The sequence below is a fragment of the Oncorhynchus nerka genome, linkage group LG25 (assembly GCF_034236695.1).
Source record: "Oncorhynchus nerka isolate Pitt River linkage group LG25, Oner_Uvic_2.0, whole genome shotgun sequence".
Classification (NCBI taxonomy): Eukaryota; Metazoa; Chordata; class Actinopteri; order Salmoniformes; family Salmonidae; genus Oncorhynchus; species Oncorhynchus nerka.
Window position 1 is genome coordinate 1118096 of NC_088420.1, and position 27750 is coordinate 1145845.

Consider the following 27750-nt stretch of genomic DNA (forward strand, 5'->3'; position numbering starts at 1 on the left):
CCCTGTATATAGCCTCCACATTGACTCTGTACCAGTACCTCCTGTATATAGTCTCCACATTGACTCTGTACCGGTACCCCTGTATATAGCCTCCACATTGATTCTGTACCAGTACCCCTGTATATAGCCTCCACATTGACTCTGTACCAGTACCCCTGTATATAGCCTCCACATTGACTCTGTACCAGTACCTCCTGTATATAGTCTCCACATTGACTCTGTACCGGTACCCCCTGTATATAGCCTCCACATTGATTCTGTACCAGTACCCCCTGTATATAGCCTCCACATTGACTCTGTACCGGTACCCCCTGTATATAGCCTCCACATTGACTCTGTACCAGTACCCCTTGTATATAGCCTCCACATTGACTCTGTACCAGTACCCCTTGTATATAGCCTCCATATTGACTCTGTACCAGTACCCCCTGTATATAGCCTCCACATTGACTCTGTACCAGTACCCCTTGTATATAGCCTCCACATTGACTCTGTACCAGTACCCCTTGTATATAGCCTCCCACATTGACTCTGTACCAGTACCCCTTGTATAGAGCCTCCCACATTGACTCTGTACCAGTACCCCTTGTATATAGCCTCCACATTGACTCTGTACCAGTACCCCTTGTATATAGCCTCCACATTGACTCTGTACCAGTACCCCTTGTATATAGCCTCCACATTGATTCTGTACCAGTACCCCCTGTATATAGCCTCCACATTGACTCTGTACCGGTACCCCCTGTATATAGCCTCCACATTGACTCTGTACCAGTACCCCTTGTATATAGCCTCCACATTGACTCTGTACCAGTACCCCTTGTATATAGCCTCCATATTGACTCTGTACCAGTACCCCCTGTATATAGCCTCCACATTGACTCTGTACCAGTACCCCTTGTATATAGCCTCCACATTGACTCTGTACCAGTACCCCTTGTATATAGCCTCCCACATTGACTCTGTACCAGTACCCCTTGTATAGAGCCTCCCACATTGACTCTGTACCAGTACCCCTTGTATATAGCCTCCACATTGACTCTGTACCAGTACCCCTTGTATATAGCCTCCACATTGACTCTGTACCAGTACCCCTTGTATATAGCCTTGCTATTGTCATTTACTGCTGCTCTTTAATTATTTGTTATTCTTACCTCTTACAAAAAAATAAGTATTTTCTTAACTGCATTGTTGGTTAAGGGCTCGTAACTAAGCATTTCACTGTAAGGTCTACTACACCTGTTGTATTCAGCATTTCACTGTAAGGTCTACTACACCTGTTGTATTCAGCATTTCACTGTGAGGTCTACTACACCTGTTGTATTCAGCATTTCACTGTGAGGTCTACTACACCTGTTGTATTCAGCATTTCACTGTGAGGTCTACTACACCTGTTGTATTCAGCATTTCACTGTGAGGTCTACTACACCTGTTGTATTCAGCATTTCACTGTGAGGTCTACTACACCTGTTGTATTCAGCATTTCACTGTAAGGTCTACTACACCTGTTGTATTCAGCATTTCACTGTGAGGTCTACTACACCTGTTGTATTCAGCATTTCACTGTGAGGTCTACTACACCTGTTGTATTCAGCATTTCACTGTAAGGTCTACTACACCTGTTGATTCAGCATTTCACTGTAAGGTCTACTACACCTGTTGTATTCAGCATTTCACTGTGAGGTCTACTACACCTGTTGTATTCAGCATTTCACTGTGAGGTCTACTACACCTGTTGTATTCAGCATTTCACTGTGAGGTCTACTACACCTGTTGTATTCAGCATTTCACTGTGAGGTCTACTACACCTGTTGTATTCAGCATTTCACTGTAAGGTCTACTACAGGTCGAAAGCCATGCGTCCTCCAAAACACAACCCAACCAAGACGCACTGCATCCAACCCGGAAGCCAGCCGCACCAATGTGTCAGAGGAAACACCGTGCACCTGGCTACCTTGGTTAGCTCGCACTGCGCCCGACCCGCCACAGGAGACGCTGGTGCGCGATGAGACAAGGATATCCCTACCGGCCAAGCCCTCCCTAACCCGGATGACGCTAGGCCAATTGTGCGTCGCCCCACGGACCTCCCGGTCGCGGCCGACTGCGACAGAGCCTGTGCGCGAACCCAGAGTCTCTGGTGGCACAGCTAACGCTGCGATGCAGTGCCCTAGACCACTGCGCCACCCGGGAGGCCCCGTATTCAGCATTTCACTGTAAGGTCTGTTGTATTTGGCACGTGACGAATACAATTTGATTTGATCAGCAACAACTTCACGTATGAGATTACATCGGCAAACAAGTATACCATACTTTACGGAAACCTGGCTAACGGAGGCGGAACAGGATTGTTTCACCATCATCAGAGCTGACCGGAGCTCAGAACGTTCAGGGAAAAGTAGGGATGAGGCGTCTGCCTGTATGCACAATCAATGGTGTCACACCATGTCCCAGTGAAGGAGAGGGTTTGTTCCCTCCACGCGGAGCTGTTAGTGGTAGGCTGCCAACCCTACTATTTACCTAGGGAGTTCACTAGCGTGATAGTGATTTGTTGTCTACATCCCACTGTCCGTGAACGCTGAACTAGCCACAGACACTATCCACAAAGTCACCACAGGCGTACTCAATCGATCACCATAGTCGGCTGTTATCTCTGTCCGCGACACTTCCTACCATCATACAGTATGTTAAAGTTCCAACTCACCTGGACAAGACCATTGACCTTCTCTATGCCAATGTGAATGATGCCTAATGCTCGACTGCTCTGCCTCCACTGAGCAGTCGAGCATTAGACTCTCGCTAGCTAGGTGGTGTTACCGTGGGTTCCTCTCCAGACCTCACTAGCTAGGTGGTGTTACCGTGGGTTCCTCTCCAGACGTCACTAGCTAGGTGGTTTTACCGTGGGTTCCTCTCCAGATGTCACTAGCTAGGCGGTGTTACCGTGGGTTCCTCTCCAGACGTCACTAGCTAGGTGGTTTTACCGTGGGTTCCTCTCCAGACGTCACTAGCTAGGTGGTGTTACCGTGGGTTCCTCTCCAGACGTCACTAGCTAGGTGGTTTTACCGTGGGTTCCTCTCCAGACGTCACTAGCTAGGTGGTGTTACCGTGGGTTCCTCTCCAGACGTCACTAGCTAGGTGGTGTTACCGTGGGTTCCTCTCCAGACGTCACTAGCTAGGCGGTTTTACTCTAAAGGACTTTGACAACTGCTGATGTATAAAGGGGCTTTAAAAATACGCTTGATTGAGTGATTTGCTTGTGTGTTCCTCTCCAGGCCTGCGGGGGGCAATGGCGTTTGCCCTGGCAATCCGGGACACAGCTACCTACGCCCGTCAGATGACGTTCACCACCACCCTCCTCATCGTCTTCTTCACCGTCTGGGTGTTTGGAGGAGGGACCACCCCCATGTTGTCATGGCTACACATAAGGTTAGTTAGATGTCTGGGAGTTTGGAGGAGGGACCACCCCCATGTTGTCATGGCTACACATAAGGTTAGTTAGATGTGTGGGAGTTTGGAGGAGGGACCACCCCCATGTTGTCATGGCTACACATAAGGTTAGTTAGATGTCTGGGTGTTTGGAGGAGGGACCACCCCCATGTTGTCATGGCTACACATAAGGTTAGTTAGATGTCTGGGAGTTTGGAGGAGGGACCACCCCCATGTTGTCATGGCTACACATAAGGTTAGTTAGATGTCTGGGTGTTTGGAGGAGGGACCACCCCCATGTTGTCATGGCTACACATAAGGTTAGTTAGATGTCTTGGTGTTTGGAGGAGGGACCACCCCCATGTTGTCATGGCTACACATAAGGTTAGTTAGATGTCTGGGTGTTTGGAGGAGGGACCACCCCCATGTTGTCATGGCTACACATAAGGTTAGTTAGATGTCTGGGTGTTTGGAGGAGGGACCACCCCCATGTTGTCATGGCTACACATAAGGTTAGTTAGATGTCTGGGTGTTTGGAGGAGGGACCACCCCCATGTTGTCATGGCTACACATAAGGTTAGTTAGATGTCTGGGTGTTTGGAGGAGGGACCACCCCCATGTTGTCATGGCTACACATAAGGTTAGTTAGATGTCTGGGTGTTTGGAGGAGGGACCACCCCCATGTTGTCATGGCTACACAAGGTTAGATAGATGTGGGTGTTTGGAGGAGGGACCACCCCCATGTTGTCATGGCTACACACAGAATAACCTCTCTCCTTCACTTCTATTCCTGTCTTTCTTGCGTCCCAAATGGCACCCTATTCCCTATATAGTGCACTACTTTAGACCAGAGCCCTATTCCCTATATAGTGCACTACTATAGACCAGGGCCCTATTCCCTATATAGTGCACTACTGTAGACCAGAGCCCTATTCCCTATATAGTGCACTACTATAGACCAGGGCCCTATTCCCTATATAGTGCACTACTTTAGACCAGAGCCCTATTCCCTATATACTGCACTACTTTAGACCAGAGCCCTATTCCCTATATAGTGCACTACTTTAGACCAGAGACCTATTCCCTATATAGTGCACTACATTAGACCAGAGCCCTATTCCCTTTATAGTGCACTACTTTAGACCAGAGCACTATTCCCTATATAGTGCACTACTTTAGACCAGAGCCTTATTCCCTATATATAGTGTACTAATTCAGACCAGAGCCCTATTCCCTTTATAGTGCACTACTTTAGACCAGAGCCCTATTCCCTATATAGTGCACTACTTTAGACCAGAGCCCTATTCCCTTTATAGTGCACTACTTTAGACCAGAGCACTATTCCCTATATAGTGCACTACTTTAGACCAGAGCCTTATTCCCTATATATAGTGTACTAATTCAGACCAGAGCCCTATTCCCTTTATAGTGCACTACTTTAGACCAGAGCCCTATTCCCTATATAGTGCACTACTTTAGACCAGAGCCCTATTCCCTTTATAGTGCACTACTTCAGACCAGAGCCCCCATTCCCCTATTCACTCTGTTCATCTGTCCAGCCCCTTTTAAATATGATTACAATTATTTGTTTGTTAATTCCAGTTCTCTCATTGCGGTTCGGTGAGGGTGAGACAGTCTGTGCGGTTCGGTGAGGGTGAGACAGTCTGTGTGGTTCGGTGAGGGTGAGACAGTCTGTGCGGTTCGGTGAGGGTGAGTCAGTCTGTGCGGTTCGGTGAGGGTGAGTCAGTCTGTGCGGTTCGGTGAGGGTGAGTCAGTCTGTGCGGTTCGGTGAGGGTGAGACAGTCTGTGCGGTTCGGTGAGGGTGAGACAGTCTGTGCGGTTCGGTGAGGGTGAGACAGTCTGTGCGGTTCGGTGAGGGTGAGACAGTCTGTGCGGTTCGGTGAGGGTGAGACAGTCTGTGCGGTGAGGGTGAGTCTGTGCGGTTCGGTGAGGGTGAGACAGTCTGTGCGGTTCGGTGAGGGTGAGTCTGTGCGGTGAGGGTGAGTCTGTGTGGTTCGGTGAGGGTGAGACAGTCTGTGCGGTTCGGTGAGGGTGAGACAGTCTGTGCGGTTCGGTGAGGGTGAGTCTGTGTGGTTCGGTGAGGGTGAGACAGTCTGTGCGGTTCGGTGAGGGTGAGTCTGCGGTTCGGTGAGGGTGAGTCTGTGTGGTGAGGGTGAGACAGTCTGTGTGGTGAGGGTGAGACAGTCTGTGTGGTTCGGTGAGGGTGAGTCTGTGCGGTTCGGTGAGGGTGAGTCTGTGCGGTTCGGTGAGGGTGAGTCTGTGCGGTTCGGTGAGGGTGAGACAGTCTGTGTGGTTCGGTGAGGGTGAGACAGTCTGTGTGGTTCGGTGAGGGTGAGTCTGTGCGGTTCGGTGAGGGTGAGTCTGTGCGGTTCGGTGAGGGTGAGACAGTCTGTGTGGTGTTACCCAGAAGGTGGGGCCAGAGAGCCCTACAGCAGCTTCACCCATTGGCCCAAATCTTTACACCTCTTTATCCATCCACCACTGTAGTTCCCCCTAACGGTCACCATGGGAACTGCTGGGAGAGTGGAAAGGTGCTCCTGTGCAGGACAGTGTTCAGCCAGAAGTCTGTCACACCTGACTGCAGCTCCACCTAGAGGGCTGTAGTACCACCTAGAGGGCTGTAGTACCACCTAGAGGGCTGTAGTACCACCTAGAGGGCTGTAGTACCACCTAGGGCTGTAGTACCACCTAGAGGGCTGTAGTACCTGCTTCTAATATTAGTCGGGCCAGGTGACTCCACCTGCTGCTAATAGTAGGGATGTCGGGCCAGGTGACTCCACCTGCTGCTAATAGTAGGGATGTCGGGCCAGGTGACTCCACCTGCTGCTAATAGTAGGGATGTCGGGCCAGGTGACTCCACCTGCTGCTAATAGTAGGGATGTCGGGCCAGGTGACTCCACCTGCTGCTAATAGTAGGGATGTCGGGCCAGGTGACTCCACCTGCTGCTAATAGTAGGGATGTCGGGCCAGGTGACTCCACCTGCTGCTAATAGTAGGGATGTCGGGCCAGGTGACTCCACCTGCTGCTAATAGTAGGGATGTCGGGCCAGGTGACTCCACCTGCTGCTCTGGGAATGGACATATTACCTGTGATGTGATGTCAAACTCAATGTCAGAGTGAGTTGTTTGAAGATCTAACATGACTATCTGCCTGTCATCCAGTATGGTCTGGCCAGGCCCTGGTCCATATTGATCAGAGTAAAGAGGATTATGGGTAGTGATGTGTGTTGGCAGCTGCTCATTTGAATGACTAATGCTGTCTCTGTGTGGTGTACAGACAGGGTTAATCCACAGTTTCTAAACCTGAGAGGAGCAACATGGTGAGACTCCCAAGAAGGCATGTCAAACAGACCAGGCTGGGGTTTGGACTTTAAGAAGTCCATGAGAGAAGTCAATCATTCTTCCTGAGTTATACATTTTCTCGAAATCGAAAGAGACGGCCTAGATTGGAGCAAATGTCTTAAGTAGTTGAACATGCTTGTGAATGTAAAACTGACACATTTTCATTTTTCGTTAAAAACGACTTTATATCGTCCGTGCCTTTGATTTGAAGGCCTGCAAAATGTGAAGTTTGTCGCGAGGCAACCTCTAGACCCAATGATGTTTCCAGGCATGAGCTTAGCTAACCAACTTCGCCATAACATCTAACGGAGAAGCAGTTTTAGCCTTCATCTTCATACTGTAATGTCTTTTGGTTAATCTGAGAAGTCTGTAGGGTTAACCCGGTTCACTTAAACCCATCACTGTAGTGCCCAGAGTCGTGCCAAAAGGGACTATAGCATGTGTTTGGAGGAGAGAAGCCAGTCTGTTCTGGGTCATGGATCTGTGTGTGTTTGACAGTCACTGATAGCAGGCCTCCTGCCTCTCATCACACTGACTTACTGAGCAGCAGAGCAGCCAATGGTAGGGCAGGGGTAGGGTTAGGGAGTCTGCTGTTGGTAGGGTTAGGGAGTCTGCTGTCGGTAGGGTAGGGTTAGGGAGTCTGCTGTCGGTAGAGTAGGGTTAGGGAGTCTGCTGTCGGTAGGGTAGGGTTAGGGAGTCTGCTGTCGGTAGGGTTAGGGAGTCTGCTGTCGGTAGGGTAGGGTTAGGGAGTCTGCTGTTGGTAGGGTTAGGGAGTCTGCTGTCGGTAGGGTAGGGTTAGGGAGTCTGCTGTTGGTAGGGTTAGGGAGTCTGCTGTCGGTAGGGTAGGGCTAGGGAGTCTGCTGTCTGTAGGGTAGGGCTAGGGAGTCTGCTGTCGGTAGGGTAGGGTTAGGGAGTCTGCTGTCGGTAGGGTAGGGGTATGGGGTCTGCTGTCGGTAGGGTAGGGAGTCTGCTGTCGGTAGGGTTAGGGAGTCTGCTGTTGGTAGGGTAGGGTTAGGGAGTCTGCTGTCGGTAGGGTTAGGGAGTCTGCTGTTGGTAGGTTAGGGTTAGGGAATCTGCTGTCGGTAGGGGTAGGGAGTCTGCTGTCGGTAGGGGTAGGGAGTCTGATGTCTGTAGGGTTGGGGAGTCTGCTGTCTGTAGGGTTGGGGAGTCTGCTGTCTGTAGGGTTGGGGAGTCTGCTGTCTGTAGAGTTGGGGAGTCTGCTGTCTGTAGGGTTGGGGAGTCTGCTGTCTGTAGGGTTGGGGAGTCTGCTGTCGGTAGGGTTGGGGAGTCTGCTGTCGGTAGGGTTAGGGAGTCTGCTGTCGGTAGGGTTGGGGAGTCTGCTGTCGGTAGGGTTGGGGAGTCTGCTGACGGTAGGGTTGGGGAGTCTGCTGTCGGTAGGGTAGGGTTGGGGAGTCTGCTGTCGGTAGAGTAGGGTTGGCGAGTCTGCTGTCGGTAGGGTAGGGTTGGCGAGTCTGCTGTCGGTAGGGTAGGGTTAGGGAGTCTGCTGTCGGTAGGGTAGGGTTAGGGAGTCTGCTGTCGGTAGGGTAGGGTTAGGGAGTCTGCTGTCGGTAGGGTAGGGTTAGGGAGTCTGCTGTCGGTAGGGTAGGGTTAGGGAGTCTGCTGTCGGTAGGGGTAGGGTTGGGGAGTCTGCTGTCGGTAGGGGTAGGGTTGGGGAGTCTGCTGTCGGTAGGGGTAGGGTTGGGGAGTCTGCTGTCGGTAGGGGTAGGGTTGGGGAGTCTGCTGTCGGTAGGGGTGGGGAGTCTGCTGTCGGTAGGGTTGGGGAGTCTGCTGTCGGTAGGGTAGGGTTGGGGAGTCTGCTGTCGGTAGAGTAGGGTTGGCGAGTCTGCTGTCGGTAGGGTAGGGTTGGCGAGTCTGCTGTCGGTAGGGTTGGGGAGTCTGCTGTCGGTAGGGGTGGGGAGTCTGCTGTCGGTAGGGTTGGGGAGTCTGCTGTCGGTAGGGTAGGGTTGGGGAGTCTGCTGTCGGTAGAGTAGGGTTGGCGAGTCTGCTGTCGGTAGGGTAGGGTTGGCGAGTCTGCTGACGGTAGGGTTGGGGAGTCTGCTGTCGGTAGGGTAGGGTTGGCGAGTCTGCTGTCGGTAGGGTAGGGTTAGGGAGTCTGCTGTCGGTAGGGTAGGGTTAGGAGTCTGCTGTCGGTAGGGTAGGGTTAGGGAGTCTGCTGTCGGTAGGGTAGGGTTAGGGAGTCTGCTGTCGGTAGGGGTAGGGTTGGGGAGTCTGCTGTCGGTAGGGGTAGGGTTGGGAGTCTGCTGTCGGTAGGGGGTAGGGTTGGGGAGTCTGCTGTCGGTAGGGGTAGGGTTGGGGAGTCTGCTGTCGGTAGGGGTGGGGAGTCTGCTGTCGGTAGGGGTTGGGGAGTCTGCTGTCGGTAGGGGTTGGGGAGTCTGCTGTCGGTAGGGTTGGGGAGTCTGCTGTCGGTAGGGTTGGGGAGTCTGCTGTCGGTAGGGTTGGGGAGTCTGCTGTCGGTAGGGTTGGGGAGTCTGCTGTCGGTAGGGTTGGGGAGTCTGCTGTCGGTAGGGTTGGGGAGTCTGCTGTCGGTAGGGTTGGGGAGTCTGCTGTCGGTAGGGTTGGGGAGTCTGCTGTCGGTAGGGTTGGGGAGTCTGCTGTCGGTAGGGTTGGGGAGTCTGCTGTCGGTAGGGTTGGGAGTCTGCTGTCGGTAGGGTAGGGTTGGGGAGTCTGCTGTCGGTAGGGTAGGGTTGGGGAGTCTGCTGTCGGTAGGGTAGGGTTGGGGAGTCTGCTGTCGGTAGGGTAGGGTTGGGGAGTCTGCTGTCGGTAGGGTAGGGTTGGGGAGTCTGCTGTCGGTAGGGTAGGGTTGGGAGTCTGCTGTGGTAGGGTAGGGTTGGGGAGTCTGCTGTGGTAGGGTAGGGTTGGGGAGTCTGCTGTCGGTAGGGTAGGGTTGGGGAGTCTGCTGTCGGTAGGGTAGGGTTGGAGTCTGCTGTCGGTAGGGTAGGGTTGGGGAGTCTGCTGTCGGTAGGGTAGGGTTGGGGAGTCTGCTGTCGGTAGGGTAGGGTTGGGGAGTCTGCTGTCGGTAGGGTAGGGTTGGGGAGTCTGCTCGGTAGGGTAGGGTTGGGGAGTCTGCTGTCGGTAGGGTAGGGTTGGGGAGTCTGCTGTCGGTAGGGCAGGGTTGGGGAGTCTGCTGTCGGTAGGGCAGGGTTGGGGAGTCTGCTGTCGGTAGGGCAGGGTTGGGGAGTCTGCTGTCGGTAGGGCAGGGTTAGGGAGTCTGCTGTCGGTAGGGCAGCTGTCGGTAGGGCAGGGTTAGGGAGTCTGCTGTCGGTAGGGCAGGGTTAGGGAGTCTGCTGTCGGTAGGGTCAGGGAGTCTGCTGTCGGTAGGGTCAGGGAGTCTGCTGTCGGTAGGGTCAGGGAGTCTGCTGTCGGTAGGGTCAGGGAGTCTGCTGTCGGTAGGGTCAGGTAGTCTGCTGTCGGTAGGGTCAGGGAGTCTGCTGTCGGTAGGGTCAGGGGGTCTGCTGTCGGTAGGGTAGGGTTAGGGAGTCTGCTGTCGGTAGGGTCGGGGAGTTTGCTGTCGGTAGGGTCGGGGAGTTTGCTGTCGGTAGGGTAGGGTTGGGGAGTCTGCTGTCGGTAGGGTAGGGTTGGGGAGTCTGCTGTCGGTAGGGTAGGGTTGGGGAGTCTGCTGTCGGTAGGGTTGGGGAGTCTGCTGTCGGTAGGGTAGGGTTGGGGAGTCTGCTGTCGGTAGGGTAGGGTTGGGGAGTCTGCTGTCGGTAGTGTAGGGTTGGGGAGTCTGCTGTCGGTAGGGTAGGGTTGGGGAGTCTGCTGTCTGTAGGGCAGGGTTGGGGAGTCTGCTGTCGGTAGGGCAGGGTTAGGGAGTCTGCTGTCGGTAGGGCAGGGTTAGGGAGTCTGCTGTCGGTAGGGCAGGGTTAGGGAGTCTGCTGTCGGTAGGGTAGGGTTGGGGAGTCTGCTGTCGGTAGGGCAGGGTTAGGGAGTCTGCTGTCGGTAGGGCAGCTGTCGGTAGGGCAGGGTTAGGGAGTCTGCTGTCGGTAGGGTCAGGGAGTCTGCTGTCGGTAGGGTCAGGGAGTCTGCTGTCGGTAGGGTCAGGGAGTCTGCTGTCGGTAGGGTCAGGGAGTCTGCTGTCGGTAGGGTCAGGGAGTCTGCTGTCGGTAGGGTCAGGGAGTCTGCTGTCGGTAGGGTCAGGGAGTCTGCTGTCGGTAGGGCAGGGTTGGGGAGTCTGCTGTCGGTAGGGCAGGGTTAGGGAGTCTGCTGTCGGTAGGGCAGCTGTCGGTAGGGCAGGGTTAGGGAGTCTGCTGTCGGTAGTGTCAGGGAGTCTGCTGTCGGTAGGGTCAGGGAGTCTGCTGTCGGTAGGGGTAGGGATTCTGCTGTCGGTAGGGGTAGGTGGTTTGCTGCCGGTAGGGTCAGGGTGTCTGCTGTCGGTAGGGTCAGGGGTCTGCTGTCGGTAGGGTAGGGTCAGGAGTTTGCTGTCGGTAGGGTCAGGGAGTTTGCTGTCGGTAGGGTCAGGGAGTTTGCTGTCTATAGGGTAGGGGTTCTGCTGTCGGTAGGGTAGGGGGTCTGCTGTCGGTAGGTTTGGGGGTCTGCTGTCGGTAGGGTCAGGGAGTCTGCTGTCGGTAGGGTCAGGGAGTCTGCTGTCGGTAGGGGTAGGGATTCTGCTGTCGGTAGGGGTAGGTGGTTTGCTGCCGGTAGGGTCAGGGTGTCTGCTGTCGGTAGGGTCAGGGGGTCTGCTGTCGGTAGGGTAGGGTCAGGGAGTCTGCTGTCGGTAGGGTCAGGGAGTCTGCTGTCGGTAGGGTCAGGGAGTCTGCTGTCGGTAGGGCAGGGTTGGGGAGTCTGCTGTCGGTAGGGCAGGGTTAGGGAGTCTGCTGTCGGTAGGGCAGCTGTCGGTAGGGCAGGGTTAGGGAGTCTGCTGTCGGTAGTGTCAGGGAGTCTGCTGTCGGTAGGGTCAGGGAGTCTGCTGTCGGTAGGGGTAGTGATTCTGCTGTCGGTAGGGGTAGGTGGTTTGCTGCCGGTAGGGTCAGGGTGTCTGCTGTCGGTAGGGTCAGGGGTCTGCTGTCGGTAGGGTAGGGTCAGGAGTCTGCTGTCGGTAGGGTCAGGGAGTTTGCTGTCGGTAGGGTCAGGGAGTTTGCTGTCTATAGGGTAGGGGTTCTGCTGTCGGTAGGGTAGGGGTCTGCTGTCGGTAGGTTTGGGGTCTGCTGTCGGTAGGGTCAGGAGTCTGCTGTCGGTAGGGGTAGGGATTCTGCTGTCGGTAGGGGTAGCTGGTTTGCTGCCGGTAGGGTCAGGGTGTCTGCTGTCGGTAGGGTCAGGGGGTCTGCTGTCGGTAGGGTAGGGTCAGGGAGTCTGCTGTCGGTAGGGTCAGGGAGTCTGCTGTCGGTAGGGTCAGGGAGTCTGCTGTCGGTAGGGGTAGGGATTCTGCTGTCGGTAGGGGTAGGTGGTTTGCTGCCGGTAGGGTCAGGGTGTCTGCTGTCGGTAGGGTCAGGGGGTCTGCTGTCGGTAGGGTAGGGTCAGGGAGTCTGCTGTCGGTAGGGTCAGGGAGTTTGCTGTCGGTAGGGTCAGGGAGTTTGCTGTCTATAGGGTAGGGGTTCCGCTGTCGGTAGGGTAGGGGGTCTGCTGTCGGTAGGTTTGGGGGTCTGCTGTCGGTAGGGTAGGGTCAGGGAGTCTGCTGTCGGTAGGGTCAGGGAGTTTGCTGTCGGTAGGGTCAGGAGTTTGCTGTCGGTAGGGTAGGGGGTCTGCTGTCGGTAGGGGTAGGGATTCTGCTGTCGGTAGGGTAGGGGTCTGCTGTCGGTAGGGTAGGGGGTCTGCTGTCGGTAGGGTAGGGGTCTGCTGTCGGTAGGGTAGGGGGTCTGCTGTCGGTAGGGGTAGGGAGTCTGCTGTCGGTAGGGGTAGGGATTCTGCTTTCGGTAGGGTAGGGTAGGGAGTTTGCTGCCGGTAGGGTTAGGGTAGGGAGTCTGCTGTCGGTAGGGTAGGGAGTCTGCTGTCAGTGGGTAGGGTTAGGGAGTCTGCTGTCAGTGGGTAGGGTTAGGGAGTCTGCTGTCGGTAGGGTAGGGTTAGGGAGTCTGCTGTCGGTAGGGTAGGGTTAGGGAGTCTGCTGTCGGGTAGGGTTGGGGAGTCTGCTGTCGGTAGGGTAGGGTTAGGGAGTCTGCTGTCGGTAGGGTTAGGAGTCTGCTGTCGGTAGGGTAGGGTTAGGGAGTCTGCTGTCGGTAGGGTTGGGAGTCTGCTGTCGGTAGGGTTGGGGAGTCTGCTGTCGGTAGGGTAGGGTTAGGGAGTCTGCTGTCGGTAGGGTAGGGGTAGGGAGTCTGCTGTCGGTAGGGTAGGGGTAGGGAGTCTGCTGTCGGTAGGGGTAGGGAGTCTGCTGTCGGTAGGGAGTCTGCTGTCGGTAGGGTAGGGTTAGGGAGTCTGCTGTCGGTAGGGTTAGGGAGTCTGCTGTCGGTAGGGTCAGGGAGTTTGCTGTCGGTAGGGTCAGGGAGTTTATTGTCGGTAGGGTCAGGGAGTTTGCTGTCGGTAGGGTCAGGGAGTTTGCTGTCGGTAGGGTAGGGTTGGGGAGTCTGCTGTCGGTAGGGCAGGGTTAGGGAGTCTGCTGTCGGTAGGGCAGCTGTCGGTAGGGCAGAGTTAGGGAGTCTGCTGTCGGTAGGGTCAGGGAGTCTGCTGTCGGTAGGGTCAGGGAGTCTGCTGTCGGTAGGGTCAGGGAGTCTGCTGTCGGTAGGGTCAGGGAGTCTGCTGTCGGTAGGGTCAGGGAGTCTGCTGTCGGTAGGGTCAGGGAGTCTGCTGTCGGTAGGGTCAGGGAGTCTGCTGTCGGTAGGGTCAGGGAGTCTGCTGTCGGTAGGGTCAGGGAGTCTGCTGTCGGTAGGGTCAGGGAGTCTGCTGTCGGTAGGGTCAGGGTGTCTGCTGTCGGTAGGGTCAGGGTGTCTGCTGTCGGTAGGGTAGGGTTAGGGAGTCTGCTGTCGGTAGGGTAGGGTTAGGGAGTCTGCTGTCGGTAGGGTCAGGGAGTTTGCTGTCGGTAGGGTAGGGTCGGGGAGTCTGCTGTCGGTAGGGTAGGGTTGGGGAGTCTGCTGTCGGTAGGGTAGGGTTGGGGAGTCTGCTTTCGGTAGGGTAGGGTTGGGGAGTCTGCTGTCGGTAGGGTAGGGTTGGGGAGTCTGCTGTCGGTAGGGTAGGGTTGGGGAGTCTGCTGTCGGTAGGGTAGGGTTGGGGAGTCTGCTGTCGGTAGGGTTGGAGAGTCTGCTGTCGGTAGGGCAGGGTTGGGGAGTCTGCTGTCGGTAGGGCAGCTGTCGGTAGGGCAGGGTTAGGGAGTCTGCTGTCGGTAGGGTAGGGTTGGGGAGTCTGCTGTCGGTAGGGCAGGGTTAGGGAGTCTGCTGTCGGTAGGGCAGCTGTCGGTAGGGCAGGGTTAGGGAGTCTGCTGTCGGTTGGGTCAGGGAGTCTGCTGTCGGTAGGGTCAGGGAGTCTGCTGTCGGTAGGGTCAGGGAGTCTGCTGTCGGTAGGGTCAGGGAGTCTGCTGTCGGTAGGGTCAGGGAGTCTGCTGTCGGTAGGGTCAGGGAGTCTGCTGTCGGTAGGGTCAGGGAGTCTGCTGTCGGTAGGGTCAGGGAGTCTGCTGTCGGTAGGGTCAGGGAGTCTGCTGTCGGTAGGGTCAGGGAGTCTGCTGTCGGTAGGGTCGGGAGTCTGCTGTCGGTAGGGTCAGGGAGTCTGCTGTCGGTAGGGTTGGGGAGTCTGCTGTCGGTAGGGCAGGGTTAGGGAGTCTGCTGTCGGTAGGGCAGCTGTCGGTAGGGCAGGGTTAGGGAGTCTGCTGTCGGTAGGGTAGGGTTGGGGAGTCTGCTGTCGGTAGGGTAGGGTTGGGGAGTCTGCTGTCGGTAGGGTTGGGGAGTCTGCTGTCGGTAGGGTAGGGTTGGGGAGTCTGCTGTCGGTAGGGCAGGGTTGGGGAGTCTGCTGTCGGTAGGGCAGGGTTAGGGAGTCTGCTGTCGGTAGGGCAGCTGTCGGTAGGGCAGGGTTAGGGAGTCTGCTGTCGGTAGGGTTGGGGAGTCTGCTGTCGGTAGGGCAGGGTTAGGGAGTCTGCTGTCGGTAGGGCAGCTGTCGGTAGGGCAGGGTTAGGGAGTCTGCTGTCGGTAGGGTCAGGGAGTCTGCTGTCGGTAGGGTCAGGGAGTCTGCTGTCGGTAGGGTCAGGGAGTCTGCTGTCGGTAGGGTCAGGGAGTCTGCTGTCGGTAGGGTCAGGGAGTCTGCTGTCGGTAGGGTCAGGGAGTCTGCTGTCGGTAGGGTCGGGGAGTCTGCTGTCGGTAGGGCAGGGTTAGGGAGTCTGCTGTCGGTAGGGCAGGGTTAGGGAGTCTGCTATCGGTAGGGTCAGGGAGTCTGCTGTCGGTAGGGTCAGGGAGTCTGCTGTCGGTAGGGTCAGGGAGTCTGCTGTCGGTAGGGTCAGGGAGTCTGCTGTCGGTAGGGTCAGGGAGTCTGCTGTCGGTAGGGTCAGGGGGTCTGCTGTCGGTAGGGTAGGGTTAGGGAGTCTGCTGTCGGTAGGGTCAGGGAGTTTGCTGTCGGTAGGGTCGGGAGTTTGCTGTCGGTAGGGTAGGGTTGGGGAGTCTGCTGTCGGTAGGGTAGGGTTGGGGAGTCTGCTGTCGGTAGGGTAGGGTTGGGGAGTCTGCTGTCGGTAGGGTAGGGTTGGGGAGTCTGCTGTCGGTAGGGTAGGGTTGGGGAGTCTGCTGTCGGTAGGGTAGGGTTGGGGAGTCTGCTGTCGGTAGGGTAGGGTTGGGGAGTCTGCTGTCGGTAGGGTAGGGTTGGGGAGTCTGCTGTCTGTAGGGTAGGGTTGGGGAGTCTGCTGTCGGTAGGGCAGGGTTAGGGAGTCTGCTGTCGGTAGGGCAGGGTTAGGGAGTCTGCTGTCGGTAGGGTAGGGTTGGGGAGTCTGCTGTCGGTAGGGCAGGGTTAGGGAGTCTGCTGTCGGTAGGGCAGCTGTCGGTAGGGCAGGGTTAGGGAGTCTGCTGTCGGTAGGGTCAGGGAGTCTGCTGTCGGTAGGGTCAGGGAGTCTGCTGTCGGTAGGGTCAGGGAGTCTGCTGTCGGTAGGGTCAGGGAGTCTGCTGTCGGTAGGGTCAGGGAGTCTGCTGTCGGTAGGGTCAGGGAGTCTGCTGTCGGTAGGGTCAGGAGTCTGCTGTCGGTTCAGGGAGTCTGCTGTCGGTAGGGTCAGGGAGTCTGCTGTCGGTAGGGTCAGGGAGTCTGCTGTCGGTAGGGTCAGGGAGTCTGCTGTCGGTAGGGTAGGGTTGGGGAGTCTGCTGTCGGTAGGGCAGGGTTGGGGAGTCTGCTGTCGGTAGGGCAGGGTTGGGGAGTCTGCTGTCGGTAGGGCAGGGTTAGGGAGTCTGCTGTCGGTAGGGCAGCTGTCGGTAGGGCAGGGTTAGGGAGTCTGCTGTCGGTAGGGTCAGGGAGTCTGCTGTCGGTAGGGTCAGGGAGTGTGCTGTCGGTAGGGGTAGGGATTCTGCTGTCGGTAGGGGTAGGTGGTTTGCTGCCGGTAGGGTCAGGGTGTCTGCTGTCGGTAGGGTCAGGGGGTCTGCTGTCGGTAGGGTAGGGTCAGGGAGTCTGCTGTCGGTAGGGTCAGGGAGTTTGCTGTCGGTAGGGTCAGGGAGTTTGCTGTCTATAGGGTAGGGGTTCTGCTGTCGGTAGGGTAGGGGGTCTGCTGTCGGTAGGTTTGGGGTCTGCTGTCGGTAGGGTAGGGTCAGGAGTCTGCTGTCGGTAGGGTCAGGGAGTTTGCTGTCGGTAGGGTCAGGAGTTTGCTGTCGGTAGGGTAGGGGGTCTGCTGTCGGTAGGGGTAGGGATTCTGCTGTCGGTAGGGTAGGGGGTCTGCTGTCGGTAGGGTAGGGGGTCTGCTGTCGGTAGGGTAGGGGGTCTGCTGTCGGTAGGGTAGGGGGTCTGCTGTCGGTAGGGGTAGGGGTCTGCTGTCGGTAGGGGTAGGGAGTCTGCTGTCGGTAGGGGTAGGGATTCTGCTTTCGGTAGGGTAGGGGTAGGGAGTTTGCTGCCGGTAGGGTTAGGGGTAGGGAGTCTGCTGTCGGTAGGGTAGGGAGTCTGCTGTCAGTGGGTAGGGTTAGGGAGTCTGCTGTCAGTGGGTAGGGTTAGGGAGTCTGCTGTCGGTAGGGTAGGGTTAGGGAGTCTGCTGTCGGTAGGGTAGGGTTAGGGAGTCTGCTGTCGGTAGGGTTGGGGAGTCTGCTGTCGGTAGGGTAGGGTTAGGGAGTCTGCTGTCGGTAGGGTTAGGGAGTCTGCTGTCGGTAGGGTAGGGTTAGGGAGTCTGCTGTCGGTAGGGTTGGGGAGTCTGCTGTCGGTAGGGTTGGGGAGTCTGCTGTCGGTAGGGTAGGGTTAGGGAGTCTGCTGTCGGTAGGGTAGGGTTAGGGAGTCTGCTGTCGGTAGGGTAGGGGTAGGGAGTCTGCTGTCGGTAGGGTAGGGGTAGGGAGTCTGCTGTCGGTAGGGGTAGGGAGTCTGCTGTCGGTAGGGTCAGGGAGTTTGCTGTCGGTAGGGTCAGGGAGTTTATTGTCGGTAGGGTCAGGGAGTTTGCTGTCGGTAGGGTCAGGGAGTTTGCTGTCGGTAGGGTAGGGTTGGGGAGTCTGCTGTCGGTAGGGCAGGGTTAGGGAGTCTGCTGTCGGTAGGGCAGCTGTCGGTAGGGCAGGGTTAGGGAGTCTGCTGTCGGTAGGGTCAGGGAGTCTGCTGTCGGTAGGGTCAGGGAGTCTGCTGTCGGTAGGGTCAGGGAGTCTGCTGTCGGTAGGGTCAGGGAGTCTGCTGTCGGTAGGGTCAGGGAGTCTGCTGTCGGTAGGGTCAGGGAGTCTGCTGTCGGTAGGGGTAGGGATTCTGCTGTCGGTAGGGGTAGGTGGTTTGCTGCCGGTAGGGTCAGGGTGTCTGCTGTCGGTAGGGTCAGGGTGTCTGCTGTCGGTAGGGTAGGGTTAGGGAGTCTGCTGTCGGTAGGGTAGGGTTAGGGAGTATGCTGTCGGTAGGGTCAGGGAGTTTGCTGTCGGTAGGGTAGGGTTGGGGAGTCTGCTGTCGGTAGGGTAGGGTTGGGGAGTCTGCTGTCGGTAGGGTAGGGTTGGGGAGTCTGCTGTCGGTAGGGTAGGGTTGGGGGAGTCTGCTGTCGGTAGGGTAGGGTTGGGGAGTCTGCTGTCGGTAGGGTTGGGGAGTCTGCTGTCGGTAGGGCAGGGTTGGGGAGTCTGCTGTCGGTAGGGCAGCTGTCGGTAGGGCAGGGTTAGGAGTCTGCTGTCGGTAGGGTAGGGTTGGGGAGTCTGCTGTCGGTAGGGCAGGGTTAGGAGTCTGCTGTCGGTAGGGCAGCTGTCGGTAGGGTAGGGTTAGGAGTCTGCTGTCGGTTGGGTCAGGGAGTCTGCTGTCGGTTGGGTCAGGGAGTCTGCTGTCGGTAGGGTCAGGAGTCTGCTGTCGGTAGGGTCAGGGAGTCTGCTGTCGGTAGGGTCAGGGAGTCTGCTGTCGGTAGGGTCAGGAGTCTGCTGTCGGTAGGGTAGGGAGTCTGCTGTCGGTAGGGGTAGGTGGTTTGCTGCCGGTAGGGTCAGGGTGTCTGCTGTCGGTAGGGTCAGGGAGTCTGCTGTCGGTTGGGTCAGGGAGTCTGCTGTCGGTAGGGTCAGGGAGTCTGCTGTCGGTAGGGTTAGGGAGTCTGCTGTCGGTAGGGTTGGGAGTCTGCTGTCGGTAGGGCAGGGTTAGGGAGTCTGCTGTCGGTAGGGCAGCTGTCGGTAGGGCAGGGTTAGGGAGTCTGCTGTCGGTAGGGTAGGGTTGGGGAGTCTGCTGTCGGTAGGGTAGGGTTGGGGAGTCTGCTGTCGGTAGGGTAGGGTTGGGGAGTCTGCTGTCGGTAGGGTAGGGTTGGGGAGTCTGCTGTCGGTAGGGTAGGGTTGGGGAGTCTGCTGTCGGTAGGGCAGGGTTGGGGAGTCTGCTGTCGGTAGGGCAGCTGTCGGTAGGGCAGGGTTAGGGAGTCTGCTGTCGGTAGGGTAGGGTTGGGGAGTCTGCTGTCGGTAGGGCAGGGTTAGGGAGTCTGCTGTCGGTAGGGCAGCTGTCGGTAGGGTCAGGGAGTCTGCTGTCGGTAGGGTCAGGGAGTCTGCTGTCGGTAGGGTCAGGGAGTCTGCTGTCGGTAGGGTCAGGGAGTCTGCTGTCGGTAGGGGTAGGGATTCTGCTGTCGGTAGGGGTAGGTGGTTTGCTGCCGGTAGGGTCAGGGTGTCTGCTGTCGGTAGGGTCAGGGTGTCTGCTGTCGGTAGGGTAGGGTTAGGGAGTCTGCTGTCGGTAGGGTAGGGTTAGGGAGTATGCTGTCGGTAGGGTCAGGGAGTTTGCTGTCGGTAGGGTAGGGTTGGGGAGTCTGCTGTCGGTAGGGTAGGGTTGGGGAGTCTGCTGTCGGTAGGGTAGGGTTGGGGAGTCTGCTGTCGGTAGGGTAGGGTTGGGGAGTCTGCTGTCGGTAGGGTAGGGTTGGGAGTCTGCTGTCGGTAGGGTTGGGGAGTCTGCTGTCGGTAGGGCAGGGTTGGGGAGTCTGCTGTCGGTAGGGCAGCTGTCGGTAGGGCAGGGTTAGGGAGTCTGCTGTCGGTAGGGTAGGGTTGGGGAGTCTGCTGTCGGTAGGGCAGGGTTAGGGAGTCTGCTGTCGGTAGGGCAGCTGTCGGTAGGGCAGGGTTAGGGAGTCTGCTGTCGGTTGGGTCAGGAGTCTGCTGTCGGTTGGGTCAGGGAGTCTGCTGTCGGTAGGGTCAGGGAGTCTGCTGTCGGTAGGGTCAGGGAGTCTGCTGTCGGTAGGGTCAGGGAGTCTGCTGTCGGTAGGGTCAGGGAGTCTGCTGTCGGTAGGGGTAGGGATTCTGCTGTCGGTAGGGGTAGGTGGTTTGCTGCCGGTAGGGTCAGGGTGTCTGCTGTCGGTAGGGTCAGGGAGTCTGCTGTCGGTTGGGTCAGGGAGTCTGCTGTCGGTAGGGTCAGGGAGTCTGCTGTCGGTAGGGTTAGGGAGTCTGCTGTCGGTAGGGTTGGGGAGTCTGCTGTCGGTAGGGCAGGGTTAGGGAGTCTGCTGTCGGTAGGGCAGCTGTCGGTAGGGCAGGGTTAGGGAGTCTGCTGTCGGTAGGGTAGGGTTGGGGAGTCTGCTGTCGGTAGGGTAGGGTTGGGGAGTCTGCTGTCGGTAGGGTAGGGTTGGGGAGTCTGCTGTCGGTAGGGTAGGGTTGGGGAGTCTGCTGTCGGTAGGGTAGGGTTGGGGAGTCTGCTGTCGGTAGGGCAGGGTTGGGGAGTCTGCTGTCGGTAGGGCAGCTGTCGGTAGGGCAGGGTTAGGGAGTCTGCTGTCGGTAGGGTAGGGTTGGGGAGTCTGCTGTCGGTAGGGCAGGGTTAGGGAGTCTGCTGTCGGTAGGGCAGCTGTCGGTAGGGTCAGGGAGTCTGCTGTCGGTAGGGTCAGGGAGTCTGCTGTCGGTAGGGTCAGGGAGTCTGCTGTCGGTAGGGGTAGGGATTCTGCTGTCGGTAGGGGTAGGTGGTTTGCTGCCGGTAGGGTCAGGGTGTCTGCTGTCGGTAGGGTCAGGAGTCTGCTGTCGGTTGGGTCAGGGAGTCTGCTGTCGGTAGGGTCAGGGAGTCTGCTGTCGGTAGGGTCAGGAGTCTGCTGTCGGTAGGGTCAGGGAGTCTGCTGTCGGTAGGGTCAGGGAGTCTGCTGTCGGTAGGGTCAGGGAGTCTGCTGTCGGTAGGGTCAGGGAGTCTGCTGTCGGTAGGGTCAGGGAGTCTGCTGTCGGTAGGGTTAGGGAGTCTGCTGTCGGTAGGGTTGGGGAGTCTGCTGTCGGTAGGGCAGGGTTAGGGGAGTCTGCTGTCGGTAGGGCAGCTGTCGGTAGGGCAGGGTTAGGGAGTCTGCTGTCGGTAGGGTAGGGTTGGGGAGTCTGCTGTCGGTAGGGTAGGGTTGGGGAGTCTGCTGTCGGTAGGGTAGGGTTGGGGAGTCTGCTGTCGGTAGGGTAGGGTTGGGGAGTCTGCTGTCGGTAGGGCAGGGTTGGGGAGTCTGCTGTCGGTAGGGCAGGTTGGGGAGTCTGTGTCGGTAGGGCAGGGTTTAGGGAGTCTGCTGTCGGTAGGGTAGGGTTGGGAGTCTGCTGTCGGTAGGGCAGGGTTAGGAGTCTGCTGTCGGTAGGGCAGCTGTCGGTAGGGTCAGGAGTCTGCTGTCGGTAGGGTCAGGAGTCTGCTGTCGGTAGGGTCAGGGAGTCTGCTGTCGGTAGGGGTAGGGATTCTGCTGTCGGTAGGGGTAGGTGGTTTGCTGCCGGTAGGGTCAGGGTGTCTGCTGTCGGTAGGGTCAGGGAGTTTGCTGTCGGTAGGGTCAGGGAGTTTGCTGTCGGTAGGGTAGGGGTTCTGCTGTCGGTAGGGTAGGGGGTCTGCTGTCGGTAGGTTTGGGGTCTGCTGTCGGTAGGGTAGGGTCAGGGAGTCTGCTGTCGGTAGGGTCAGGGAGTCTGCTGTCGGTAGGGTCAGGGAGTCTGCTGTCGGTAGGGTAGGGGTCTGCTGTCGGTAGGGGTAGGGATTCTGCTGTTGGTAGGGTAGGGGTCTGCTGTCGGTAGGGTAGGGGGTCTGCTGTCGGTAGGGGGTAGGGGTCTGCTGTCGGTAGGGTAGGGGTCTGCTGTCGGTAGGGTAGGGGTCTGCTGTCGGTAGGGGGTAGGGAGTCTGCTGTCGGTAGGGGTAGGGATTCTGCTTTCGTTAGGGTAGGGGTAGGGAATTTGCTGCCGGTAGGGTTAGGGGTAGGGAGTCTGCTGTCGGTAGGGTAGGGAGTCTGCTGTCGGTAGGGTAGGGTTAGGGAGTCTGCTGTCGGTAGGGTAGGGTAGGGTTAGGGAGTCTGCTGTCGGTAGGGTAGGGTTAGGGAGTCTGCTGTCGGTAGGGTTAGGGAGTCTGCTGTCGGTAGGGTAGGGTTAGGGAGTCTGCTGTCGGTAGGGTTGGGGAGTCTGCTGTCGGTAGGGTTGGGGAGTCTGCTGTCGGTAGGGTTGGGGAGTCTGCTGTCGGTAGGGTAGGGTTAGGGAGTCTGCTGTCGGTAGGGTAGGGGTAGGGAGTCTGCTGTCGGTAGGGTAGGGGTAGGGAGTCTGCTGTCGGTTGGGTAGGGTTAGGGAGTCTGCTGTCGGTAGGGTAGGGTTAGGGAGTCTGCTGTCGGTAGGGTAGGGTTAGGGATTCTGCTGTCGGTAGGGTTTAGGGTTAGGGAGTCTGCTGTCTGTAGGGGTAGGGTTGGGGAGTCTGCTGTCGGTAGGGTAGGGATTCTGCTGTCGGTAGGGGTAGGTGGTTTGCTGCCGGTAGGGTCAGGGTGTCTGCTGTCGGTAGGGTCAGGGTGTCTGCTGTCGGTAGGGTAGGGTTAGGGAGTCTGCTGTCGGTAGGGTAGGGTTAGGGAGTCTGCTGTCGGTAGGGTCAGGGAGTTTGCTGTCGGTAGGGTAGGGTTGGGGAGTCTGCTGTCGGTAGGGTAGGGTTGGGGAGTCTGCTGTCGGTAGGGTAGGGTTGGGGAGTCTGCTGTCGGTAGGGTAGGGTTGGGGAGTCTGCTGTCGGTAGGGTAGGGTTGGGGAGTCTGCTGTCGGTAGGGTAGGGTTGGGGAGTCTGCTGTCGGTAGGGTAGGGTTGGGGAGTCTGCTGTCGGTAGGGCAGCTGTCGGTAGGGCAGGGTTAGGGAGTCTGCTGTCGGTAGGGTAGGGGTAGGGAGTCTGCTGTCGGTAGGGTAGGGGTAGGGAGTCTGCTGTCGGTAGGGTAGGGGTAGGGAGTCTGCTGTCGGTAGGGGTAGGGAGTCTGCTGTCGGTAGGGAGTCTGCTGTCGGTAGGGTAGGGTCAGGGAGTCTGCTGTCGGTAGGGTCAGGGAGTCTGCTGTCGGTAGGGTCAGGGAGTTTGCTGTCGGTAGGGTCAGGGAGTTTTCTGTCGGTAGGGTCAGGGAGTTTTCTGTCGGTAGGGTCAGGGAGTTTGCTGTCGGTAGGGTCAGGGAGTTTGCTGTCGGTAGGGTCAGGGAGTTTGCTGTCGGTAGGGTCAGGGAGTTTGCTGTCGGTAGGGTCAGGGAGTTTGCTGTCGGTAGGGTCAGGGAGTTTGCTGTCGGTAGGGTCAGGGAGTTTGCTGTCGGTAGGGTCAGGGAGTTTGCTGTCGGTAGGGTCAGGGAGTTTGCTGTCGGTAGGGTCAGGGAGTTTGCTGTCGGTAGGGTAGGGTTGGGGAGTCTGCTGTCGGTTGGGTAGGGTTAGGGAGTCTGCTGTCGGTAGGGTAGGGTTAGGGAGTCTGCTGTCGGTAGGGTAGGGTTAGGGATTCTGCTGTCGGTAGGGTTTAGGGTTAGGGAGTCTGCTGTCGGTAGGGGTAGGGTTAGGGAGTCTGCTGTCGGTAGGGGTAGGGTTGGGGAGTCTGCTGTCGGTAGGGGTAGGGATTCTGCTGTCGGTAGGGGTAGGTGGTTTGCTGCCGGTAGGGTCAGGGTGTCTGCTGTCGGTAGGGTCAGGGTGTCTGCTGTCGGTAGGGTAGGGTTAGGGAGTCTGCTGTCGGTAGGGTAGGGTTAGGGAGTCTGCTGTCGGTAGGGTCAGGGAGTTTGCTGTCGGTAGGGTAGGGTGGGGAGTCTGCTGTCGGTAGGGTAGGGTTGGGGAGTCTGCTGTCGGTAGGGTAGGGTTGGGGAGTCTGCTGTCGGTAGGGTAGGGTTGGGGAGTCTGCTGTCGGTAGGGTAGGGTTGGGGAGTCTGCTGTCGGTAGGGTAGGGTTGGGGAGTCTGCTGTCGGTAGGGTTGGGGAGTCTGCTGTCGGTAGGGCAGGGTTGGGGAGTCTGCTGTCGGTAGGGCAGCTGTCGGTAGGGCAGGGTTAGGGAGTCTGCTGTCGGTAGGGTAGGGTTGGGGAGTCTGCTGTCGGTAGGGCAGCTGTCGGTAGGGCAGGGTTAGGGAGTCTGCTGTCGGTAGGGTAGGGTTGGGGAGTCTGCTGTCGGTAGGGCAGGGTTAGGGAGTCTGCTGTCGGTAGGGCAGCTGTCGGTAGGGCAGGGTTAGGGAGTCTGCTGTCGGTTGGGTCAGGGAGTCTGCTGTCGGTAGGGTCAGGAGTCTGCTGTCGGTAGGGTCAGGGGAGTCTGCTGTCGGTAGGGTCAGGAGTCTGCTGTCGGTAGGGTCAGGGAGTCTGCTGTCGGTAGGGTCAGGAGTCTGCTGTCGGTAGGGTCAGGAGTCTGCTGTCGGTAGGGTCAGGGAGTCTGCTGTCGGTAGGGTTGGGGAGTCTGCTGTCGGTAGGGTTAGGGAGTCTGCTGTCGGTAGGGCAGCTGTCGGTAGGGCAGGGTTAGGGAGTCTGCTGTCGGTAGGGTAGGGTTGGGGGAGTCTGCTGTCGGTAGGGTAGGGGTTGGGGAGTCTGCTGTCGGTAGGGTAGGGTTGGGGAGTCTGCTGTCGGTAGGGTAGGGTTGGGAGTCTGCTGTCGGTAGGGTAGGGTTGGGGAGTCTGCTGTCGGTAGGGCAGGGTTGGGGAGTCTGCTGTCGGTAGGGCAGCTGTCGGTAGGGCAGGGTTAGGGAGTCTGCTGTCGGTAGGGTAGGGTTGGGGAGTCTGCTGTCGGTAGGGCAGGGTTAGGGAGTCTGCTGTCGGTAGGGCAGCTGTCGGTAGGGTCAGGGAGTCTGCTGTCGGTAGGGTCAGGGAGTCTGCTGTCGGTAGGGTCAGGGAGTCTGCTGTCGGTAGGGGTAGGGATTCTGCTGTCGGTAGGGGTAGGTGGTTTGCTGCCGGTAGGGTCAGGGTGTCTGCTGTCGGTAGGGTCAGGGAGTTTGCTGTCGGTAGGGTCAGGGAGTTTGCTGTCGGTAGGGTAGGGGTTCTGCTGTCGGTAGGGTAGGGGGTCTGCTGTCGGTAGGTTTGGGGGTCTGCTGTCGGTAGGGTAGGGTCAGGGAGTCTGCTGTCGGTAGGGTCAGGAGTTTGCTGTCGGTAGGGTCAGGGAGTTTGCTGTCGGTAGGGTAGGGGGTCTGCTGTCGGTAGGGGTAGGGATTCTGCTGTCGGTAGGGTAGGGGGTCTGCTGTCGGTAGGGTAGGGGGTCTGCTGTCGGTAGGGTAGGGGGTCTGCTGTCGGTAGGGTAGGGGTCTGCTGTCGGTAGGGTAGGGAGTCTGCTGTCGGTAGGGGTAGGGATTCTGCTTTCGTTAGGGTAGGGGTAGGGAATTTGCTGCCGGTAGGGTTAGGGTAGGAGTCTGCTGTCGGTAGGGTAGGGAGTCTGCTGTCGGTAGGGTAGGGTTAGGGAGTCTGCTGTCGGTAGGGTTAGGGAGTCTGCTGTCGGTGGGGTCGGTTAGGGTCTCTTGTCGGTAGGGTTAGGGAGTCTGCTGTCGGTAGGGTTGGGGAGTCTGCTGTCGGTAGGGTTGGGGAGTCTGCTGTCTGGTAGGGTAGGGTTAGGGAGTCTGCTGTCGGTAGGGTAGGGGTAGGGAGTCTGCTGTCGGTAGGGTAGGGGTAGGGAGTCTGCTGTCGGTAGGGTAGGGGTAGGGAGTCTGCTGTCGGTAGGGGTAGGGAGTCTGCTGTCGGTAGGGAGTCTGCTGTCGGTAGGGTAGGGTCAGGAGTCTGCTGTCGGTAGGGTCAGGGAGTCTGCTGTCGGTAGGGTCAGGGAGTTTGCTGTCGGTAGGGTCAGGGAGTTTGCTGTCGGTAGGGTCAGGGAGTTTGCTGTCGGTAGGGTCAGGAGTTTGCTGTCGGTAGGGTCAGGAGTTTGCTGTCGGTAGGGTCAGGAGTTTGCTGTCGGTAGGGTCAGGGAGTTTGCTGTCGGTAGGGTCAGGGAGTTTGCTGTCGGTAGGGTCAGGAGTTTGCTGTCGGTAGGGTCAGGAGTTTGCTGTCGGTAGGGTCAGGGAGTTTGCTGTCGGTAGGGGTAGGGTTGGGGAGTCTGCTGTCGGTAGTGTAGGGTTAGGAGTCTGCTGTCGGTAGGGTAGGGTTAGGGAGTCTGCTGTCGGTAGGGTAGGGTTAGGGATTCTGCTGTCGGTAGGGTTTAGGGTTAGGGAGTCTGCTGTCGGTAGGGTAGGGTTAGGGAGTCTGCTGTCGGTAGGGGTAGGGTTGGGGAGTCTGCTGTCGGTAGGGGTAGGGTTGGGGAGTCTGCTGTCGGTAGGGGGTAGGGTTGGGGAGTCTGCTGTCGGTAGGGGTAGGGTTGGGGAGTCTGCTGTCGGTAGGGGTAGGGTTGGGGAGTCTGCTGTCGGTAGGGGTAGGGTTGGGGAGTCTGCTGTCGGTAGGGTTGGGGAGTCTGCTGTCGGTAGGGTTGGGGAGTCTGCTGTCGGTAGGGTTGGGGAGTCTGCTGTCGGTAGGGTTGGGGAGTCTGCTGTCGGTAGGGTTGGGGAGTCTGCTGTCGGTAGGGTTGGGGAGTCTGCTGTCGGTAGGGTTGGGGAGTCTGCTGTCGGGGCAGGGTTGGGGAGTCTGCTGTCGGTAGGGCAGGGTTGGGGAGTCTGCTGTCGGTAGGGCAGGGTTGGGGAGTCTGCTGTCGGTAGGGCAGGGTTGGGGAGTCTGCTGTCGGTAGGGCAGGGTTGGGGAGTCTGCTGTCGGTAGGGCAGGGTTGGGGAGTCTGCTGTCGGTAGGGTCAGGGAGTCTGCTGTCGGTAGGGGTAGGTAGTCTGCTGCCGGTAGGGTCAGGGTGTCTGCTGTCGGTAGGGTAGGGTTTGGGAGTCTGCTGTCGGTAGGGTCAGGGAGTCTGCTGTCGGTAGGGTCAGGGAGTCTGCTGTCGGTAGGGTAGGGGGTCTGCTGTCGGTAGGGGGGTAGGGGGTCTGCTGTCGGTAGGGGGTCTGCTGTCGGTAGGGTAGGGGTCTGCTGTCGGTAGGGTAGGGGTCTGCTGTCGGTAGGGTTAGGGGTAGGGAGTCTGCTGTCGGTAGGGTAGGGTCAGGAGTCTGCTGTCGGTAGGGTAGGGTCTGCTGTCGGTAGGGTAGGGAGTCTGCTGTCGGTAGGGTCAGGGGTCTGCTGTCGGTAGGGTAGGGTTAGGGAGTCTGCTGTCGGTAGGGTCAGGGAGTCTGCTGTCGGTAGGGTCAGGGGGTCTGCTGTCGGTAGGGGTAGGGGGGGTCTGCTGTCGGTAGGGGTAGGGGTCTGCTGTCGGTAGGGGTAGGGATTCTGCTTTCGGTAGGGTAGGGGTAGGGAGTCTGCTGCCGGTAGGGTTAGGGGTAGGGAGTCTGCTGTCGGTAGGGGTAGGGTCAGGAGTTTGCTGTCGGTAGGGTAGGGGTCTGCTGTCGGTAGGGTAGGGGGTCTGCTGTCGGTAGGGGTCGGGGGTCTGCTGTCGGTAGGGTAGGGTTAGGAGTCTGCTGTCGGTAGGGTCAGGAGTCTGCTGTCGGTAGGGTCAGGAGTTTGCTGTCGGTAGGGAGTCTGCTGTCGGTAGGGGTAGGGGTCTGCTGTCGGTAGGGGTAGGGATCTGCTGTCGGTAGGGTAGGGGTCTGATGTCGGTAGGGTAGGGGTCTGCTGGTCGGGTAGGGGTAGGGAGTCTGCTGTAGGGTAGGGTAGGGAGTTTGCTGCCTAGGGTAGGGTAGGGTGTCTGCTGTTGGTAGGGTAGGGAGTCTGCTGTCGGGTAGGGGTAGGGAGTCTGCTGTCGGTAGGGTAGGGTAGGGAGTCTGCTGTCGGTAGGGGTAGGGAGTCTGATGTTGGTAAGGGTAGGGAGTCTGCTGTTGGTAGGGGTAGGGTTAGGGAGTCTGCTGTTGGTAGGGTTAGGGTGAGGAGTGTGGCCAGTGGCCAGATGTGCCAAGCTTATAGAGACATACCCCAAGAGACTTGCAGCTGTAATTGCTGCAAAAGTTGGCTCTACAAAGTATTGACTTTGGGGGGATGAATAGTTATGCACGCTAAATTCTTCTGTTTTTTTGTCTTCTCCTCGTTTGTTTCATAATAATAAATAAAAAAATGCATATTCAAAGTGATAGGCATGTTGTGTAAAATCAAATGATACAAACCCCCCAAAATCCATTTTAATTACAGGTTGTAATACAATACAACCTCTGGTCGTGATTCTAACATTTTCCCGCATAATACAGTGATTAGGATGAAAGTCGTCACACTTGCCACGAACAATACACTTTACAATACACAATACACTTTACAATACACAATACACTTTACAATACACAATACACTTTACAATACACAATACACAATACACTTTACAATACACAATACACTTTACAATACACAATACACTTTACAATACACA

The 27750-nt window shown here is 57.8% G+C and overlaps 1 protein-coding gene across 1 annotated transcript in view; it reads left to right on the forward strand.

Moving 5' to 3' along the window:
• The window catches only part of slc9a7 (solute carrier family 9 member 7), a 110714-nt gene that overhangs the window by 53168 nt on the left and 29796 nt on the right, over positions 1–27750 (forward strand). Inside the window, exon 7 of the mRNA XM_065009977.1 lies at positions 3270–3423. Within this exon, the coding sequence (XP_064866049.1) occupies positions 3270–3423 (154 nt within the window). The remainder of the gene's footprint in view (positions 1–3269; positions 3424–27750) is intronic.